General features: G+C 39.5%; 1 protein-coding gene across 5 annotated transcripts in view; it reads right to left on the bottom strand.

Annotated features, from left to right (window-relative positions):
- pex5la (peroxisomal biogenesis factor 5-like a) overlaps nt 1-21,013 on the bottom strand; it is an 85,622-nt gene that overhangs the window by 27,344 nt on the left and 37,265 nt on the right. For 4 of the 5 annotated variants that reach the window (XR_004613667.1, XM_034583355.1, XM_034583357.1 and 1 more), the window contains exons 2-4: nt 15,662-15,766; nt 5,166-5,277; nt 514-723 (exon numbers count right to left, since the gene is read on the bottom strand). Coding sequence is in view for 4 of the 5 variants with exons in the window: in XM_034583355.1 (XP_034439246.1) it covers nt 514-723; nt 5,166-5,277; nt 15,662-15,766 (427 nt within the window). In the remaining variant the exon portion in view is untranslated. The remainder of the gene's footprint in view (nt 1-513; nt 724-5,165; nt 5,278-15,661; nt 15,767-21,013) is intronic. The other variant, XM_034583358.1, reaches the window with a different exon arrangement.

Here is a 21,013-nt window from a genome sequence, read left to right as displayed (position 1 = left end):
AGTTTGACTCACTCTGCATAATTAGCTCTCAATGTAGACTTCAACCTTCTCAACTGGCAAATACTAAAGTAATTGGCTGTTTCCTCTTTATGCCTTTCTAGATGATCCCCTTCATTACAGATAATTGTCCTAATCCCTCTGTGGCCTGTCTCGAACATTTGCCGGGTCTGTTCCTCAGAGGGTGAAAGTTGGAGGTGGTTGATTGTGAGATATAGACATTTAAGAGTTAAGATTTTATAGACGTTATAGATATTGTCTGGAAATAATATTGATCACTGTGCTTTGTTGTAGTTGAAAAACGCCATAGAAGCCAAATTACACAGGATCTTACAAAGGAAGTTAGGTTTGTGTAAGCTCAAGAGTCATGACCTCCTCTCTGACACCTGCTCTGGTTATATCTGTTTCCTTGAATCAAAATTTGCTGTTGTGTCCCCAACTTCTTTTACATACATGCTTTTTTTTATTTTTTGCTTGTTTTTATAGACAATTATTCAAACTCTGCGGTCCTCCTACCCGAGTCGAGCGACGCCCTCTCTGGAGTTCTCATGCTTGGTCCTGTCTGTTCAACTTCCACCTGGATCAGCTCCGTCTCATCCGTTTTCTTCCTGTGGTGGTTGTTCTTCTGGCTGTCACACCGGGACGTCAGCGTACTCTTCCTCTCCTTACTGCTCCTCCTCTCACCAGGTTCACTGAGATCCAGCAGGTCCAGTGTTGAAGACAGAACTGTGGGGGATAACACTAGGTCAGCTCCCGTCCTTTTATAAATATAGTGTTGTTTTACGTCATATATTTTTGCAGCAGTGTTGCTAAACTTAGGTTACTCGGGTACATTTTAATTTACGTCACTTTGGAACCCCACTCCTTTTATAATAAGATAGAGTGACAGGTTTCTCTTATAGTACTTCATGAAGTTTTGATTTTGATCTACACTTTTTCTGACACGGTGAGTTGAGCTGTCAAGGGTACTTAAGCTGTCACGCTGTTGCCCCCTGGGTGGACATCTGAAAAAACTGGATGCTGCTCTTTTCAGAGATTCTAAATATACTTCAGGCCACTGCACAGTCTGATAAGGAAAAGACAGCCCCCTCGAGGAGCTCCAGTTTGGTCAATTAAGTAATTCAATCTCAGGTTGGTTCACCGGCAAAGCAGGACACAGCCTTCTGTCAAGGGGCACGGCTTTTGTATGTGCTGTCTACCAGTGCCATGGCTACAGAGTCTATTATAGTCAGACTTCATGAAAAGAGAGAGGTTCTTTAATTTGAATTAAAAACACTCTAAGCTCTCTTGGCTTCTTTTTCAGAAATATTTGGCATCTATCGTTCCTCCCACAGCCGATTTCTTGATTCCAGTCATCATCATGTTTTGCTGCTGGCTGTGTTTTTAGCAATTTCATGTTGTTTTCATGCTGCTTCTTTCTGGGAAAAACATGTATTTACAGGGCTGCACGAATATTGAGTAGTGTCACTCCTTCCTCAGAAGTGCAGTTCCTCACTTTAATGCTGCTCTATCAGGGGAAATCACTTCACTGCATCAAGTCGTTCCTGTCTGTTTGGTGAAGTTGTCTGCGATGGTACAGGCAGCTGCAGACCCCAACCCAGGGTGAGTCTGATTCAGACCGAGGAAACCACCAGACCTAACTTCATTTTCCGTCTCCTGCTTACAAGTAGTGATTTTTCAACTCACAGCAACAGTATGATATAGTGTCTGGCTTTTGTCTGATATACCTTTTTGTCATGTTTATGATATGCAAGGAATAAGTTGGCTGGTTTATTTCTTGAACATTGCTGTCACCCTGTAAGTCCTGCTGAATTATCGCAGTTACATAAAGTATTGAACAGTCATATATGATCAGACTGACAAAATTCTTAGTCTGGTGGAGCCCAATAACCCTAAAATGTTACTATGAATGTGACACGTGCAATAAATAGAGCTACTTTGTGTGGTAACATGCAAGAATTTGAAAGTTAACATTGAGCTTATTTATTGCCACTTGATATTTATGTCTCAGAGGAAAACGTGCAACAAACTGTGCAGTCGTCATCATTACGTAATTTTTAGTTTAGATAAAAGGCCGTAACCACAGTAAAACTTGAATCAGTGTTTTCTTTGTTAACCTACACACTTTTCTCACTCATTTTGAAGGACTTTGACTGTACCTCTTGAGCACTGCAAGTTCAAAAAAAAAAAAAAAGATGAGTGCATAATTGGGCTGCTGTGGTTTCATGACAACCAACTGAGAGCATTTGTTGTCTGAAACCTCAGCATAATTAGAGAGTAAGCTCGTCTCCCGTGACTTGTGCTCTTCAGATGACAAATACAATCCGAAATCAAGGGAATGACGTCAGAAATGTTTCTGCACCCTCGAGTCGACATGAAATGACGGGACTGGGAAAACAATTTCCCACCAACTGGAAGTGTTTGCTGTCTATTCATCTAATGGATGATGAGCTGCTGTGTGGTGACCCCTGGACTGATGCTGAGCAAAGATACTGAATTCTCGAGCTGTGCAGCCTCACAACATGACTGACAGATATAATGGGATATAAGAGAGAGGGAATGAAATCCTTACTCAGACAACATTTAGCTTCACCATTCCGCATTGGTTAAGCCATACATTTCAAAGAACGCCGGAATCCCATGAATCAGCTGTGAAACGTGAGAACCGTGGCGTCTCCACCGTATCCCTGTGACTATTGAGCCAGCATGTCGGAGCAAAGTGCTGACAAAAGAAGAAAAAAAGATGTGTACAGAGGAGAAGGGCTTTCATCCAGCCAGGTGGGAGGGTGGTGATGGTGAGAGCTTCTGCTTGAATAAATGAGTTTCAGACTGCATCAGTAAAATGGCTAGTGATGGATAACCTGACCAGAGTAAGAGGGATGGTTTACGGTTATATCAGTCAACAGGAACAACAAGCTGAAAAGGTTGAACAAATATTTGACAAATGTGTTTCTAAACCCCACATCCCCATGATACCAGTTTAAAATTAATAATAGAGTTTTTTGAAATTCCTTCAAGAGGCAAAAACAGTCATCGACCTCCAAATAAGAGGGATTAAGACAGCCTGCCGGAGAGAGAGAGAGAGCATGATGTAGGTCTCATGTGGATTAGCATATTTGAGCTGGTAATTATCATTCATTATCGATTTTTTCTTTTGCTTGCTAATTCCTGTTTTGTGTTATTCAGTGCTGGAAGCGATGCCAGTCCATCACAGTGTGAAAAGAGATTGACAGACTGTTAAACCTCAAATCCACTTCATATGCTTTCGGACTGAGGGAGGAAACCTTGTAAACATCTAGAGAATGTGTACACTGTATACAAACAGCTTTGATTTTATGCAACACTACTGTACATTTTTGAGATACTGTATGTTGACTACATTCTAGACAGGATTGAACCACTTTGTCCAGTTTGAAATGACCAGTTCATATTGGGCCTGCGTCATCGACAGCAGGAGCAGCAGGAGGCTCTGGGCAGACAGAAGGTTGAGAGTTCCCCCACAACAGTTTCCAGACTTTACCCGACTGAATCAGCACAGTCGGTGGCCAGTTTGGAGATGACACATGTCAGCTGTGCAGGCATCTTCTGCAAATCCTAATTCAAATGATGATACAGCTCAGTGATCAAGGTCCCATCCATGTGGAAACCAAGATGGCACTTGGCATCTGTTAGAGTCAGATCAGTCAATTTCTCAACACCTACTTTGACCCAGTTTATTTTCATGTATCAGTGGAATAAAGTCATTATAATGAATATATACCCGGGCTGTAATGATTTTCCAAATCCAAAGTTCGGGTCGGAACTTGGTTTTTGAGGCGTGGTTTGGTTCAAAGCCCGCTTTTTGTTGTTGTGGGTGCGTAAGTAAAAGTTTCTGGGTTTTATAAAAACACCACCATTTGGAACAGTAAAAAGAAGAACGCTAAAGAAGATGTTGGACTTGACTAAACATAAAACTACGTAAAAAAGAATCCAGAGTAGTTCAATCCATATATTACATTTTCAGTCTCCTCCGCAAGCCCAACACAGCTCAGTTCAGTCCAGTTCAAAAATGAAAAAAGAGTCGTTGGTGAGTGGCATAGTGGTGAGTAGATAATGAGTGAATTTTCATTTTTGGGTGAACTATCCCTTTAAGGTATTTTCTATATTTTTAAAAATATATTAAAGTATTAATATTTTTCAAGTAAAATGTCATCCACAGCTTTTGGCCAGTGCTTTGAATTATGAGTAGGAGAAACAATAAGCTATTATCAGCTTTTACACTTGGCTGAGGTTGTGAGGTTTTTCTATTAATTAAAACCAAATGCGACAAGCTGCAATAGAAACAGACTCATTAAATCACGATGTACATGAGGCATGTGACATGTTTGTCATTTCACAGAAGAGACAGAATAGAGGCAGATGGAAACATCAGATGGAGAGGAGACTGCAACCTGGAGAAATGTCAGATTTCCTTATGGTTTGAACTAAACTAAGATAAACTGGTTACATTCAGACAGCTTTAGTTTCAGCTTGTGTGTAACAGTGTACTGTTGGTGCACTGCGGTTGTATAAAACAACACCAACTGCAGAAAAGAAATAGGAAAGGAAAAATATTTTCGCTTCTTCCTTTCCTTTTGACAGAGTTGTCAATATACGTGAGTAAGACATTATCTTAAATTCGCCTGGGTCAATTCTCCGTCGTGGCCTCTCTGCTCGACTGTCTGTCTCTTTGTGTGTGTAATATTTTACCACATCTCACAAAGTGATTCAAGACGTACATGAAATCTTTGTCTCCTAGTAGCACTACAGTACACAGCAAGTGGTGAATCTAGGATTTAAAAAAATATCTATAAAGGGCCAACAATTTACACGAGGGGCCACTTATATGTCCAATGTCCCTGCACCATTTCTGATTCATTAAAGTGAACATTTAAGTCATTCTTTATTTACTGTTAGCTCTATAGCTTTGAGCATAGCCAGACATCATTGAATATATTTTGAAAATTGTTCCTTGTTCAACCACATTGTGTATTTATATTAAAGTACCTCCTGTCTTAACAGCCACAGTGTGATATCAGAGTTTGTCCTCTATATGCTGCTGTGCAGTAACTTAAACATGACTCCAATTAAAACAAAACTTGAAAGGCTTGGTGGTCTGTTAATAAATGGGACGAATCAGTGTACGGTACCAGCTGTGTTGGAAGTCACCGGGCGGGAAACCCCATCACACTTGGTCTCGCAGAGGAAATCGTCAATGGAAGGGCTCAGAAGCGGGCGGCTCTCTTGTTGCTCACTCACCAGCTGTAAGGGCAAACAGACGAGACGATTAAGGCTCTCACTCGGCATGTTTCTGTCAAACCCCCTCATCCAAACCTCTGCATGAGTCTGCTATGTTAACATGAAGTGAAGTTCATCTCTCTGGTCGTGCTTCAGTGTCAGTGTCACTGTACAGACTCATAGCAGAGTCTTTTCAGGAAGTTAACACACTTTGTGCTGGTTTGCAGCAGATCTTTCGTTTATCTTGACATAGATACACTGAAGTGATTCGAATGTGTGTTGATCCACTCAGATGTTTAAAATGTGAGGAACACAAAGACACATTATTGTAATCAAATACTAAACCCTTCTTTACTAACTGATAACTTGTGATACTGATGTGAACTGACATGTATTTCTATAGTAGTCGTAGCTGATGTTTCCCAGATTGTGGCAGTTCTGTTCTGATGCAGCTCATGTTTAGCCAGTGGTTGATGGAGATCCCCATCACAGCCGTGGCTCAGGGGGTAGAGCGGGTCGTCCTCTAACCAGGAGGTTGGCGGTATGGATGTTTGTGTGAATGGGTGAATGGCAAACAAATGTCCTGTAAAGCGCTTTGGGTGGTCATCAGGACTAGAAAAGGATAAATACAGATCATTTACCATTTACATGATCACACACACACACACACACACACACACACACACACACACACACACACACACACACACAACAAACCACAGTAATTGATCATAACCATTGTAAAGCAGGGGATTGGTGAATGTTACACTGTAATGACTTGGCGAGTATCAAACCAGCTGATACATGCAGCTTGTCCCTGATGAGATTTCTCCCCAAACTTCTACCATCTTTATGAACATGACCTGGTGTATTATATTTATTTGTATCAATTCTTTACTTTCAGATAGCCAACTACAAGCAGTATGATCTCTTCTGCTAACCACAGGCATATTTAAAAGGCACATTTTAAATGTATGAGGGATGACTCTGCAGCCTTTGTGCTTTTTTATTTGACAGCTGATGTGTAGAAACATGTAAACTGGTTTATTTACACTAAATGCTAATGTAAAATCAGCACAATAGCTCAGTTATACGTTTTTTCGCCTTTGTACAGGCAATGGTCCGTTTTGATTGACTGGGTCAGAGAGGGGTAATATAACAATGTTTTTTTTGATTGAGGTGCCACAGTAGTTGTACTGGACTGGATTATAGGGAAATGTGTGTTTAATATTATTCTCTCCTCATGTTTGTAAATGACAACGTTATTAACACAAGTCAAAATGATTCAGTACAGTTCACCAGCACTGCAGACTACAATGTAAACACTAAACATACACATCCCAGATGCAGACATTTAAAAACTTTTCTCAGAAACTTACCGAAATGTATATGATTTAGAAAATGGGTAATTTGTTTTATATTGTTTAAGAAATCAGATTATTGCAGAAAGATGACCAGTTTACAACTATCTCAAGTCACCAACGTGCGAACCATTGAGAAAACCAGCTTTATAATGATTTCTTAATGCTTTATTTACATCTTCCACATCATGACCACCCTGCCTGCGATGCACCGGTTTGTAGTCGTTGCCAGTGCAGGTGCAGCATAAGTTACCTCTGATACATTATTGGCCCGATGCCCCGATACACCAGGTGCAGCTGGACTCAATCTGCCAACCAATGCTTCATCATTTGGAAGTGAAAAGCAGTTTTGTCTCATAGAAATGTTGAGCCGCCACCATCGCTGTCATCAGCCTGTGTAGTGTGTACATAATGCTGGCAGTGAGGAAACGTTATGTTCGCTATTGTTGCTCTGCAGGCCGCACTCGTAAGCCGAATTTTAATGAAGGTGCTAAAAGTTAAATTACCATACATGTAATGGACTGCACACAACCTGCCATGTGTTTGACGTGGATTTGGGTTTTATAGCATAGCACTGTGCAGTATTTCCATTTACAATTATAGATGTGTAGTGCAGCCATTGTTTCGGCTCTGGTATTGGAGAGGTTGTGGCTCGAGTATTTCCTCTCTGACTGCCTGGATGGGCCAAAGCCTTTCCTCCTGTACTTGTTGAGACAAGTAGCTCAGCAGGGGAGCTGCTTGTGCTGGACAGGACTAGCTTCTCTGTCATCTGCAGTGTTGGGCAAGTTACCTGAAAGTGGTTTTGAATTATATTTACTTATTACTTATAGGTAATTACACTTACTCAGGGAAAGTAATTGTGGTTTCCGCCATTTGCTTCAGTTCTTTTATTAATGCACACATATGCTGCTGTTATTTTTCAGTTTTTTATTATCTCTGTACTGACTTAAATAGTGGAACAATAAAACCCAATTTGCATGTCTTCTGAAGCATTAATCCGTTCCATAGACTGTATAATAGGATGTCTCCCCTTCCTTCCGCCATCCAGAAATGAACCCAAAATAGCCTCGTTACAAACGCTGCCATCTCGTGCCTTTGGAGCCAAAGTCTGTGCAGTAGCAATCATGGGATGGAGCCGTGGTTAAGTGAGATCCCGCCGATACACACACTCGGCCAATCGTGAGTTTGTCACAGCTGTCAATCATGATGTTTCACTAGAAAAATGAACACTTGAACGTACATCAGAGTGAGAGGAAGAATGACAGAAACCATCTTTATGAAAAATAAATTAAATGTGCACTCACTTTTTTCACTGTGATCCATCTCCCATTCACTAACATGGAGGAGGTCAGATTCAAGACCTATAGTTTAGCCAGCCACCAGGTGGTAATCAAGACTTTTCCATCCTTATATACAGTCTATGATCTGTTCACATTCATGTTTATAAGCAATTCTTATACAATTAGAAGTCATGAAGTCTCATGATGGCAAAAACAATGTAAAGTATGTTTTTTAAGCTGTTAAATGTGTTTGTGTTTCCCCTGCGGACCCAATCAGAACATGATTCTTAATGTAAAAGAGAAGCTAATTATAACATATGATGATGTATATATTATGATGTTTTGTTCTATGCATATTTAACAGAACTGTTGGTTAATAATAATAATGTTGACTCACATAGAGTTGAGTTACATCAAAGAATCTGGAGGATAAATTTGCTAAGAGAGAAACACAACCCCACTTTTTTGAAAAATGAACATAAATAATCTGGAGAAAGAGAAGGGTCATTACTTTGTTTAGTGAGAGTTTGTGCTGCTCAGCAAGAACGCTGACCCAGCACAGGTAATTAGAGTTTGTGCTGTTCTGTTGTCAGAATAAAGTTTTGGTTCATGGGGAAGTTTCACAGTGTGAAGTAACCTGATTTCACCCACCGCTGCTGCCAGCCCATGTTTTTCCCCCCAATCTTGGACTACAGCGACAAATCATCGGATGAGAATACACTGCGGTTGACTTGTTTTTAAAGGTCGAATTTATTGAGTGGTTTACAGTGCGTGCTTGTTGTGTAATTGAGTCTGACTGAAGGCTGCACTACAGTTGTTGGGGTAGTAAATGAAGCGGATGCTTCATTTCATATCCACTTCAAAACTTCATGAACCCGCATAATAGCCACATAACCGCTGGCCTTTAATGGAAGTAATGAATCATCTCAAATGGCCTCTGCTGTTTTAATTAGATGATTTCTAACCACAGTCAACTCATTAAACTACCACCTAAAGCAAAGGTAGAAATTATTAAACTGACAGACCCAGCCCGAGCAGCGAGAGGAGAGTCTGCTTGTCATTCACACTAAACAAAAACAGCAGCGCTCATCCTCCGTGCTAGAATTTACCATATCAAAGCACTTTTTTCAGCCTGTGTGTGTGTGTGTGTGTGTGTGTGTGTGTGTGTGTGTGTGTGTGTGTGTGTGTGTGTGTGTGTGTGTGTGTGTGTGTGTGTGTGTGTGTGTGTGTGTGTGTGTGTGTGTGTGTGTGTGTGTGTGTGTGTGTGTGTGTGTGTGTGTGTGTGTGTCTGCAGTAGCTCTCTGTGTTGCTGTATTGTATATTTTTCAGAGAATTGGCACCTTGTTTCAGAATAAGCTTATGGACTCTTGTAACTCACACTGTGGATCTGATTTACCCAAAACTTTCAGACAACTTGAGTTACACTGAAAACAATTTATAACCTGTTTTTACTTGGTTTTAAAGTTATGTTTGTTAAGTGTGGTGCGAGATCTGATACTTGTCCTTCCAATTAGAGCTGAAATGATGGTTAATTAATAGACTCGTTGAATTGACAGAGGATGAATCTTCCGTTATTTATCAGGCAAATATTTGAATTATCTGGTTCCAGATTTGTTTGTTTTAAAATCATTATAACATTCAATATCTTTGGGTTTTGTAGTGTTGTTCATTTGAAATATTTAATTTGAGTAACTGTCATATGTCTTTATTATGTTTTGAAAATGAATGAACATTAAAAAAGTGAATACATTTAAAATGATTTATGAACATAAGCTTTATTGGAACTGGATGGACATTATGAATTGAAACATTTTATTTATCTCTGTCTCTAACATAGTCTTGTAATATTATTTTATTTAAGACTTAGAAGTTATTAGATTATCAAGGTTTATTCATTATTTTGCATCATTATCATCATCCACTCGTATCATTCAGGTTTACTTACAAGTAAGAATTACTAATTAGTAAATAAAAAAGATAAAACTTGCCTTTGTCAGGGATTTTACAGTTATGGATTCATTTTGATCTAAGTTTTATAAAAGCTCAGACAGAGAATTCTGCTTTTCTGTGACATTAAATCAGCTTGTGTATTTCTTTTCAGGCACTGCCTCAGGCACAACATCAAGTATGTACAGTGCTGTTGATGTGAACTGATCAACCACATCATTAAAAACCAGTTACCTGTTTTAAGATTCTAACTGCTTAGGTTTCAGGTTTGTCCTCGAAATGTTACGTAGATTCCACCTCACTCAACAATATTTAATTTAAGCAAATACCTGCAAAACTATAATATCCCAATGACATGCTCAGCTTTAGTTTGAGCAAAATAAAAGTTAATGTGGCAACACGCTAAGCTAAGATGGAGAAAATCACGTAAGTATTAGCATGCTGGCATAATTGAGTTAGCATTTTGCAGCATTCTACATTCTGCGGCAAAGTACAGCCTCACAGAGCCGGCACCCTGAGGCTCTTTTACTAAAAATGACTTATTATTGATATTGGTTACGTCCATAGACTGTATATAAAGATGGACGACATGATGGCTCTCCGAAAGTGAAGCCAAAGCATCTCAATCACCATATGATGGCTGGCTGCAATACAGAACCTAATTCCTACCTGCTCCATGTTAGCAGATGGGATATGGACCAAACTAAAAAGTCAAAGTAGATGTAAAATTAATATTTATAAAAGAACGTTTCTGTTATTTTACGCTGTTCCTATAACACTGACGTGTGTGTTAATTTTTCAAGTTTGGTTTTAATTATTTGATGTTGAAGTTATGGATGACAGCTGAGACTGACTCATGATTGGTCGAGCAGGTGCATCAGTAGGACTTTGCCACCCGGCTCCACCTCTGATCGCTACTGCTCTATCGCCAAATGTGCAGGATGGCGGCGTTCATATCTGGGATATTTTGGCTTGATTTTTGGATAGTGGGACGAAGTGGAGACATGTTGTCCATCTTTAGGTACACTCTGTGATGCCATCTAATAATGAACCCTGTCGGCCTGATTTTTGTGTTGAGCTTCTTCAAGATTGGAGCAGATTCGCCTGCCTGCGAGGATCATGCTTGGGTCTGTACTTCACTGCTGATGAGGGTCACTGCCGTCTGCAGCGACACTTACACAATCATTGTTGATGTTCTTCAAAGCCCTTCCTGTGATTGCCATGGGGGCCAATTTGAAATAATGGTATTGAAATGATGAGACCTTTTTGAATTTTCCCCTTCTTGTCATCCAGACAACGGGGAACAGCAGATCCACTGCATTCATCTGGGGAGATGCATAAGGCTTTTTGGTAGCAAGCAGAATGCATTATGTTATTAAAGGTTCACTCTTAACCCACGAGAGAAGCTGAGCTGTTTGCCCATTACTCTGACTACAAGCAGGTTGGCGTTTCCTCTCGCTGTCTTTGTTGTACCTTTTTTTTTAACCCCCCTCTCCCAAACACCTTGTCATTTTGTTTACAAGTAATTTAAGGAGTAATCTAGATAATGATGTCATGGAAAACTTCAGCTAATTGTGCCACTTGGGCTTGATTCCAGGAGATCTCTCAGATGTTGCTGTCAGGGGAGCTGTGCACCAGTTAAACCTGCCATTGCCTTGAAGGAGGCTGAGGACAGGAGGAGGAGGAGGAGAGGGTGGAGAACACTGCAGGAAGGGAAACGTGGATCCAAAATATCAAAGAGGGAAATTTACAACAGTGTTAGTTGTCTTAAAAAAAATTAAGGCCAAGATCTCACGCAATATGTGATGTCCACAAGTTGCGATGAGGAATTATTTCACATGTAACTCCTAAGCATCTGTATTTTTAGTGGTATATTTTGTTATATCTTGATCATTATATCTTTATTATGTTGCTTTCTTATTACAGTTCTGTCGAAGCTGTTACTGTGGGGGACGATGAGCTGTTTCATGTGCTCCCATACTGGAGCCTGCATATTATCATTCGTTAGACGGGTACTTTGGAGTTATCATAATGGCTGGATCATTCTGTCCTATGCTGCAAAATTGGAAATTAAATTGTGAAAAAAGCTGAGCTTATACTTTTCTATTCTGTATTTTAGTTTAGTTTACTGGTATTGTATCTATATTGTCTTATATTGAACAGTTATTAATCTCGCCAATAGTCATTTACACAACAAGGATATAAGAGGCTTTGGCTATACAGGTAAAACTGTTAGTAGAATCTATACATTGCTGGTTTTAATGGGATTGGTTGATGTGGAGAAAAATATAGAATATCACCATATTTATCCTTTCAGCAGCAAATTAATTTCACATGCAGTAATGTAAGTCCTAAGTTCCCAGTAAAGTGAGGTTTGGTTATATGTTAAGTTTTGTTTTTGTGTTTCACAGTTTGCAGCTTCTTGGATTCTGGATTTTGGGATATCTGAGGTTGCAATTTAAGTGCATAACATTTACAAAGTTTTTTTTTTTTTTTTAGCCTTGTTGCTATAGAAGTAATATGACATAATTTTTCATGCTGCTTCCAGTTTGGGCTCTCTTGCAAGTTTCCCTTATCTTTTCAGAGTCTGTGGCGAGCTGAAACCCCTGACTCGGTAAAGCCTATTGAGACATATTGGACTTTACAAATAGACTTGACTGGACATATGGCGTGAGGAGCCGCAGCCTGTCACTTAGCCTCTGTCACTTGCTAAGTGACATCAAACCGGGACATGGTGCCTCTAGAACTGCAGCCATCTCAGCCACCAGAGAGAAGAACTCCAGTCAGGAGTTTTTCTCTGGCCATGTGAAAACAACATTAAGTAGACGTTTGACACCACAGAGTGAATGTGTGTTTATTTTGCAAAAAAATGTAAGTCAGGCACAACTTCTGAACTTAAAAAATCTACAGAAATTCTTTACATAAGAAAGGAAAACAAGCAACCTAATCTGTTTTTTTTTTCTTACGCTTGCTTCTGCAGTTCAGGCATTAAATATTTACCACCTACTCTGACTAAAACAATGCTGACTTGCAGCAGCTGCTTACTCCTGTGTGTGTGATTGCATATGAGAGAGTTAAGTGTGGTGCACACACAACAAGCAGGCCTGAGCAGTAATCCAGGTTTCTGCTCCGTTTGTTGCTGCGTTGTTTTGCTCTGCAGCTCTGAGAAGTGACTTGACGTCGATGTTGCAGGTTCTTACTGGAAATCTGACTTGACTGACAGCAGCAGTTAATTGTTGTGTTTTCAGGCTGAAGTATTGGTGCCATTCCACGGCCTCTCAGGACAATAAAACCCATTTGAAACCTATTTAATTACTGTCAAAATGCATCGACGTCAGTCTGAAATGAGGCAGAACTTGGAAGATACAATGTTTTTAAGTGGGCTGTGTTGTTCTGCTGTAATGGACTAATGCACATTGTCAAGAAAAACACTGGATTTAAAAATAGGACCATATAGAATGGTTGGGGCCGGGCAGTGTGACCAAGATCCATATCAAGATACATGATTAGATTGACTCTGATAATGATCAATTATACCAGTAATACTTATTGTGTACATTAATGCACATTTCATTTATCATGTGGGCTCACATGTGATTACTGTATGAGCTTCATGGATATTCTGATTACATATAATTTATAATTGTTATTTAAGATAATTAGTGACAATATGAATTTAGTTTGGAAGTAATGATAGTAATTTCATTAATGGCGTTTGTAGTCATGGTAACATAAATATTAATCATGCGTCATCAAACAGTGGGATATGTGCTAGACATTCTTATTGCATATCTATTTCTCTCTACATTCTGCAGCTACTGTAGGCCTGAGAGAGCTTTCTGTGCATAAGCAAGTCTTTGTGTGTTTATATCCAACAGCATAAAACTCATTACTGTAATTCCTGTGAGGCCAGTAGTCTTTGCTGACACTCAATGAAAACCTCAGTGAACTGGATAATGGTTCAGACAGTGTTGTGAAGTTACCATCTAATATTAGAACAGTAAGCTGGACACGTATTTGTGCTCCAAGTCAATCGTGTCTCTTCTCAGAAGGATGGAAGGTGGTAAAATGTTGTAAACAGGTTTTTATTAGTCTGCACAATTAGCCCCTGCACTGTGAGGTTCAAACCGTTCAATCAGGCCAGAGATTTAAAGCAGCCTGTTACAACTGCAATAGAAGTAGAAACTCATTTGTTCCCCTGTGTAAAATACCTGCTCAGTTTGCAGACGTTATCTTAGCTTATTCATTTTAGTGACTTCATAGAAGTAAATCGTGTTCTACACTTTGTTTATTATGTTATAGGAGACATCTTAAGAACTTTTAGGGCTGGGAAATAAAACAATACATATAATTGTCGTCACGTAACTTCAATCAACAATGCAATATAACAAATCTTCTATATTTATAGATATAATGCTCATGCATTGTGTAAGCACAGTGAGGAGGTTTAACACAATTAATTTACCTCAGAATCTTTACACTTAAAACAAATAATAATGTGAAATTTATCATGATAATTATCAATATTGACTGAAACTAAATTTTTGTTCTTGATCACATTTTTGTCCATATCGTCCAGCCATATAGGAACATAATTGTACTTTTGAATTCATGCTATTTTTTATGAATTGTCCCGTTGTGTTGTCTTTTATCTTGTGCACCTGACTGCCAGCCAAGTTTCCCAACAGGGATAATACACAACTGAACTGAACATGTAATTGTTGACCTGTTGTGTCATCATATTGATTTCTGTGACACTGCAGCACCTTGTGCTCCTGAATGAGTAAAACTGTTATAGAGGGAACTTAATCCCCATTGAGCCTTTCTTAGAGAGTAATCATGATTGGCACATGAGAAGAAAATAAACAATACATTAGAAGTCATATGTTGGTGTAAAGCAGCTTCATCTGTCTCGAGTGGGAACATTATCACGATGGTTTGACGGCGTATCAAACCAGACATTGTATTAGAGAATCAAACACTTATAAAGCATGCTACAAGTTATTTAAACACGGACAGACACAAGAGGAAACACACTGCAGCACACACACACACACACACACACACACACACACACACACACACACACACACACACACACACACACACACACACACACACACACACACACACACACACACACACACACACACTCTACAGAAGCAGTGAAGGACAGAGCAAGAATAACTCATATTGGCATCTGGAGAAGCGACTCCATCCAGCTACAACACTTAACAAGCAAAGCAGGAGTGAAAGCGGACACAGTCACTTGCTGTAGCACTTTACACACAGAGCTCTCAGTCAGTAGCTCAATGCCATGCTGTGTGTACCATAGCATTTTGGAAATGCATTCATACAATGTTTGTGCTGAGGATTAGCTGCTTATGAGGTGTAAAAAGCTCATGGGCAAGTTTTTTCTGACCTGATTAGGAGTGGGAGAGGAAATTTGTGTTGACTCTCTGGTTAATCGCGCCCCCCCGAACTAAACATGCAGTAAATGTTAAGTAGAAGAGCACTATAAATCTTTCAAAGGCTAATTTGACTAACGTTGATAACCGCAGCCATTGGAAGCTGCTTCTACAGATCCCAAGATTATCAGTCACTGTTTTTGTAAATGCTGTGATGCTGTTGAAGGGTTTTATACCCCATAGAGCAGCTGGAAATGAAATCATTGTTGCTTAAGTAATACGTTAGTAGACAGCGGTCAGTTGTAGGACACTTAAAGCTTTGCTGGTGTTTCAGTGTAACCAGCACAGGAAGAGGTTCCACTTTGAGGCAGGGAGGGAGGGCGAGGGAGGTTTCTGAAATGGTTCTGCCCACCTTGGTAGTCACTGTGAGGAGGGGCTTCCCTTCTGATGACGCCTTACTTGGTATCTCCTTCAGGACCATGGCAACAGTCTTATCTGCAGCCCTAGAGTCTTTCCCCTACAACAGTGAGAGCAACAATGACTTGTGTCAGGACAGTTGGACAACTCAGTGATTTTTATATTTTATTTGACCCTCTTTCAGGGCATCTTACAGAACAGACTTTAGCTTATAATGATGAATTACTAAAAGCACGAGGGGGCTGTCTAACAACAACAAAACATCGACTGAAGACATTTCCACAAGACTATGGCGATGAGAGGAGGGTCACTGCACAATGTAGAGGGTTTGAATTTAGACAATGATGAGCATGGTCGTCCACAGCAGTGTTTGTCCACAGTATGATGACAGAATATTGTTCAGAGCTCATTACACACCCTACAGCTCACTGTGTGTACAGTACTCTGTGTGTGTGTGTGTGTGTGTGTGTGTGTGTGTGTGTGTGTGTGTGTGTGTGTGTGTGTGTGTGTGTGTGTGTGTGTGTGTGTGTGTGTGTGTGTGTGTGTGTGTGTGTGTGTGTGTGTGTGTATGATGTGTCTAGTTTGTGATGTTATAGCTGTAGGTTGTGATTGTAAAACTTAAATAGGAAATACTGGATCTATGCAACTCTCTAGTTCCAGTTTCTCAAATGTGTATACTATTTAGTTTTCTCCTGTGATGGTGCAGTAAATATCCTCTGGGTTTGGACTGTTTTCAGAAAAAGTAAAACATTTGAAGCACTCTGGCAAATTAGGACAGACATTTTGAATTTCCTAGACCAACCAGCTAATCAGGAAACTAATCAATAAATTAACCGCTGAAGAAAATGATGGTTATATGCAGACCTAATAACAGCAGTACCCAGCAGTGTATGAGTTTTCAAACCTGTGTGATCTGCAATTTCAAATGATTAGAGAATATTAACATATTAATAACTATTTAAAATCTAACTGAGTACTCATCTGTTTCTATTGTGGGGCAAATTTTAGTTTGGATTTTCTAATCATCAATCTAACCGCAATCATGGTTGCAAACAAAGTCCCTGGTTTGATTCTGGCTGGGGACCTTTGCATGCCAAACGCTCCTCTGCCTCTTTTTCCCCCCTTACCATTTCCCGATTGCATTTCTGCTTTGACCTATCAAATAAAAGCTTCCAAAAACAATTAAAATAATATTTTCTGGAATGTTTTCACAAAGGGACACTGTTTAACAGATTGCAGTCATACTTTAGAGGCTTTAGTCCAAGTTATTTGTACTGACAAATCCTGCCTAGTGAAACTTCTGTTTGAAGGTGAATGTCCGGAAACATAGTTCTCTCCAAAAATATAATTAATGTGTTGGCTGAATTCCTTAAGTGTAACTTCTGGAAGTACTTGATTGTCACACATATTTATGCAGTTTGATTTTAAACAAATTGTTACAGTTTTTCCAAGATTATATAACATTATATAATCCGATCCAATATCATTTACAAATAGTAATTCATTAATGTTACACCTAAGGATAATGTTAAGTCACAATAAAAGTTGTATTGTTGTTATCGCTCACTTGTAAAATCTTTTTTATTCATATGGGACTTTTTGACAGCCACTAGAGAGAAGCTGTTTAATCCACATTAACACCCATTTGAGAACTGTCTGCTCCTAAGAGCCACAAATAGATGAAAACATAATTAGAAAGCAGTTACACTTTTTGAGTCAGGGAACCTGCTGTACTACTGCTGGTCACCGGAGGAACAACTTCTTCACTTTCTAAAAAGGTTGATTGTTTTGTTTCTACAATTATTTCAACAACAATCGTAATATAATCAGAATAAACTCAAAGACTGAGAATCGTGACACACAGGCCCTTCTCGGAAAAGACAACTGTGTGGACCTCATGTGATAATTGCCACTGACACGTTACATAACAGTAAAAATTGATGACATAAGAGGTCAAATTGATTCCGCCAGACTATTATCATCCTCTTCACCTTCACTTTATGACAGAAGCTGGTCTGCAGAAACCGCCCGCCTCCCCTCAAACATTCATTCACTTGGACAATTTACCCACTGCCACAAGATAGATTATACATTCGACGATTAATCATCTCAAGACACGCAGATGTCACAGAATTACCTCTGTCACAGGAGATGACACATCCCATCTCAGAGAAGCACTCATCCTCCTGCAATTAAATTTGCTGACCAGAGAGACAACAGAGAGAGAAAAACTGCTGCTCGTCACACTCAGCTTCTACATTTATCAAACTGTGTGAAGTCGCCTGCGTAGACAGAACACGAAGCACCCTGCAAGCCTTTTAGCTGGATCTTGTTAGTGCTCTTCACGTTTCCACTCGCCAGAAAAAACGGATCAGGCATTTCTGCCACTGATTTCCTCAACAGATCATGTCACAAAAATGCATGCGCTCAGAGTTTCCTTGAAAGCCTAATGTTATAATAAAGTCCCCGAAAGCCACCTGAGCCCCCTCCCCCGCTTCGACTCGCTCGGTGCAAATGAACAACATCCGTCGCTAACACGGCCGCCAGGAGCAAAGCGGTTTTCATGAGGCCAGAGATAATTGAGAAGAGCTCAAAACAAGCCTGAATATTTGTTTATAGTTTTTTTTCAGAATGGCAGATGATGCAGTTTGAACAGTGCTGCGTGTTCCCTCTTTGCCGTATGTGCAGGTATTGTGAGAGCCAACAGTGGCGAGGATATCTTCACACAGTCAGTTTGTGTTGGCGTACAGTCTCGGCTGCTCTGTTGTTTCAGGCCAACCTTTGCCAAACAGGCTCTCATTCGTTGAGTAATTAATATCGATGTGTTTGTCAGTAGAGTGACAGTGGTTGACACCCTTTGTCTTTCTACATTGTTTTACTGACAAACTTACTTTAGCAAAAAGGAGAATAATCAACAATATCAAAGACAGTAATATTAATTAATAATTGTTTTGTTTATAATTGTATTTCAGTGTCTGAAAAAAATATTGTCATTAAATAGTTTTGCACGTGTTGCAGTTCTGGAAGGTGCAATCAGAAAAACTAATTATCCACAGCAGATGGGATGAACTGCGTCATTATGCAAACAGTTTCATCAAATCTTAATCAAATCATTAGGTGCTGCTGGTGACACTTGGCATCTAGGTGTTACTGTATATTTCAAGAAATTCAATCTACTACCTCCCCAGCCATCACAGTGTGGTCATCTCTCCAAACTAATGCATTTACTGGTAAGTTGGTGTCATACACAGGTGTTCTCAGAGGCAGGACTGAAAAATCTTTATGAATTTCATTGCAAAGTACAAACCAGAAGTTTCAGAGGTAGTGACAGGAGTCTGGAGAGTGTTTGTTCAGAGAAAAAAGGTTTTAAATAAAAAAACTGCAGTTTCGATTTCAGGCAGAAGCAATGACCTTAGAGAAACCTGTGTTTGCTTTTTTGGTGAAAGAGGCACATGTTCTTTTAACCTGACTCAAACAAATAATGATGGAGCCTTTAACTAAGAGGCTAATATTTGTCTGCCTCAAAGAACTGCTTCAAAAATGTAATAAAACTGATTTCAACTCATCTTTTCCAACAGGGTTCAGTTCATCTATTTAAAAGCAAATTCAAAAGCGCTCTGAATCTTCAGGCCAACCCTTGACAAGTAGACAAATGATTTTATTTTCAACTTTTGTAGTGTGAGTTGAGTGTTAGTTGGTTTTGTCAGGCTGTTCCATTGAGTTAATGTGATCTGATCAAAGACTGTTGTTAAAGATGGGTATGTGGTATTTGGCTGTGGTATACTGTAGGTCATAAATCCTGCCTTCTCCATGTTAGCAGACGGGACCAAAAAGATCAAATATCCAATACATTTGTCTCAAAAAAGGCTTCTGTCATCACACTGATGTATGTTCAAGGGCTCATTTTCCCAATATGTTTGGTTTTAATTAATTATATGATGCTATGAAAATGGGGTAAAATCTCATTATTGAAAGTTGGGATTAACTCATGATTGGCCAAGTGCTGGTATCGGCAGGACCTCACTAACATGGCTCCATCCCCTGATCGCCTCTGCACAGACTCAAGATGCGGGACATGGCAGCGTTTGTATCCAAGGTATTTTGGCTTCATTTCTGGATAGTGCAAGGAAGTGGAGACGTGTGGTCCATCTTTGGTCTATGGATCTATGGATCTGACCCAGGTTACAACCCTGCTCATGACCTGGTTTAACAAGAGTCTGGCATCAATACAAACCTCACCTCATTTTTTATCAAATGGGGGGAAATGGTGGGACCATTTGAAAAAGATGACATCCTCATCCAGCGGTTTACCAATTATGAAGGTCAGAAAGTGGGTTTGATGAACAAGATTGTGTAGTTACGTTTGATTAGGTAGTTTTATATTTAGTAGTTATATTTACTTTAGTTGTGTTTTTCTTATGTATATTAATGTTGTCTCTCCATTAAAATGACAAAAGAGACTGCAACAGTATCAATATACTAAGCAGGAGTAAGGAAATACATCTGTACATTCCCATGTAATCCATCTCAAACAACAGAGGCATGCATGGTGACTCAGACTAATGATGAGTAAAATTACATTATTACTGCAGCACTGCTGCATTGTCTCATCTGTGGCATCCACAGGAGTGAGATGAAATAATCTATACTGAATTTCATGTGTCACTGAATATACACACGGAAGCTCCTTTAGAGATGAAATACTACTGGGACATGGCAGTACCGTACTTATCAGAAATCTTTAGTTCAAGGGGCCTCATCAATACGGGTCGCCAGACACGGTAATGGGAGGGGGGGTGTAACCCTACCATACTTTGGTATGAAAGGGTCATCTCAGGTCCCTCTTTCTGTCCTGTGGCTAAGTATAGTGACTGAAACATCACTCATTATAAGCTTTTCTTCCCTGTGCATACTGTCCTTCACCATTAATCAATATTCAGAGTAAAGGTTTCCCATGTAAAGATAATAAATCCTTTAAAGTTGTTGTCTGACCAAGTATAGAGTTGTCCAGACTGTCAGTCAGGATTCATAGTCAAACCTGTTCCACAGGAGCATTTACATACAGACTCTGAGCTTTTGGCAAGGACCCATTTAACTACTGTCCGGTAGTCAGTAGTTTGTCATCTGAAATAGTGACTATGTTTAAATGAACACCAATAATCTGACTGTGTATTTTGTCCGATTATGATGTTTACATGAGTTGCTAAAAGAATATTCCTTTCACATTCCCATCTACATGTTTACATGTTACTGAGCATAGACTGATTATGTCAAAATTCCATCCACTACATCCAATGTTACTGCCTGAATTTTAAAACAGTCAATACAGTATAAAATGCTTATTTAA

The sequence above is a fragment of the Hippoglossus hippoglossus genome, chromosome 4 (genome assembly GCF_009819705.1).
Source record: "Hippoglossus hippoglossus isolate fHipHip1 chromosome 4, fHipHip1.pri, whole genome shotgun sequence".
Lineage (NCBI taxonomy): Eukaryota > Metazoa > Chordata > Actinopteri > Pleuronectiformes > Pleuronectidae > Hippoglossus > Hippoglossus hippoglossus.
The sequence above is the reverse complement of the archived record's forward strand: the minus strand, read 5'-3'. Positions and strand labels throughout refer to the sequence as shown.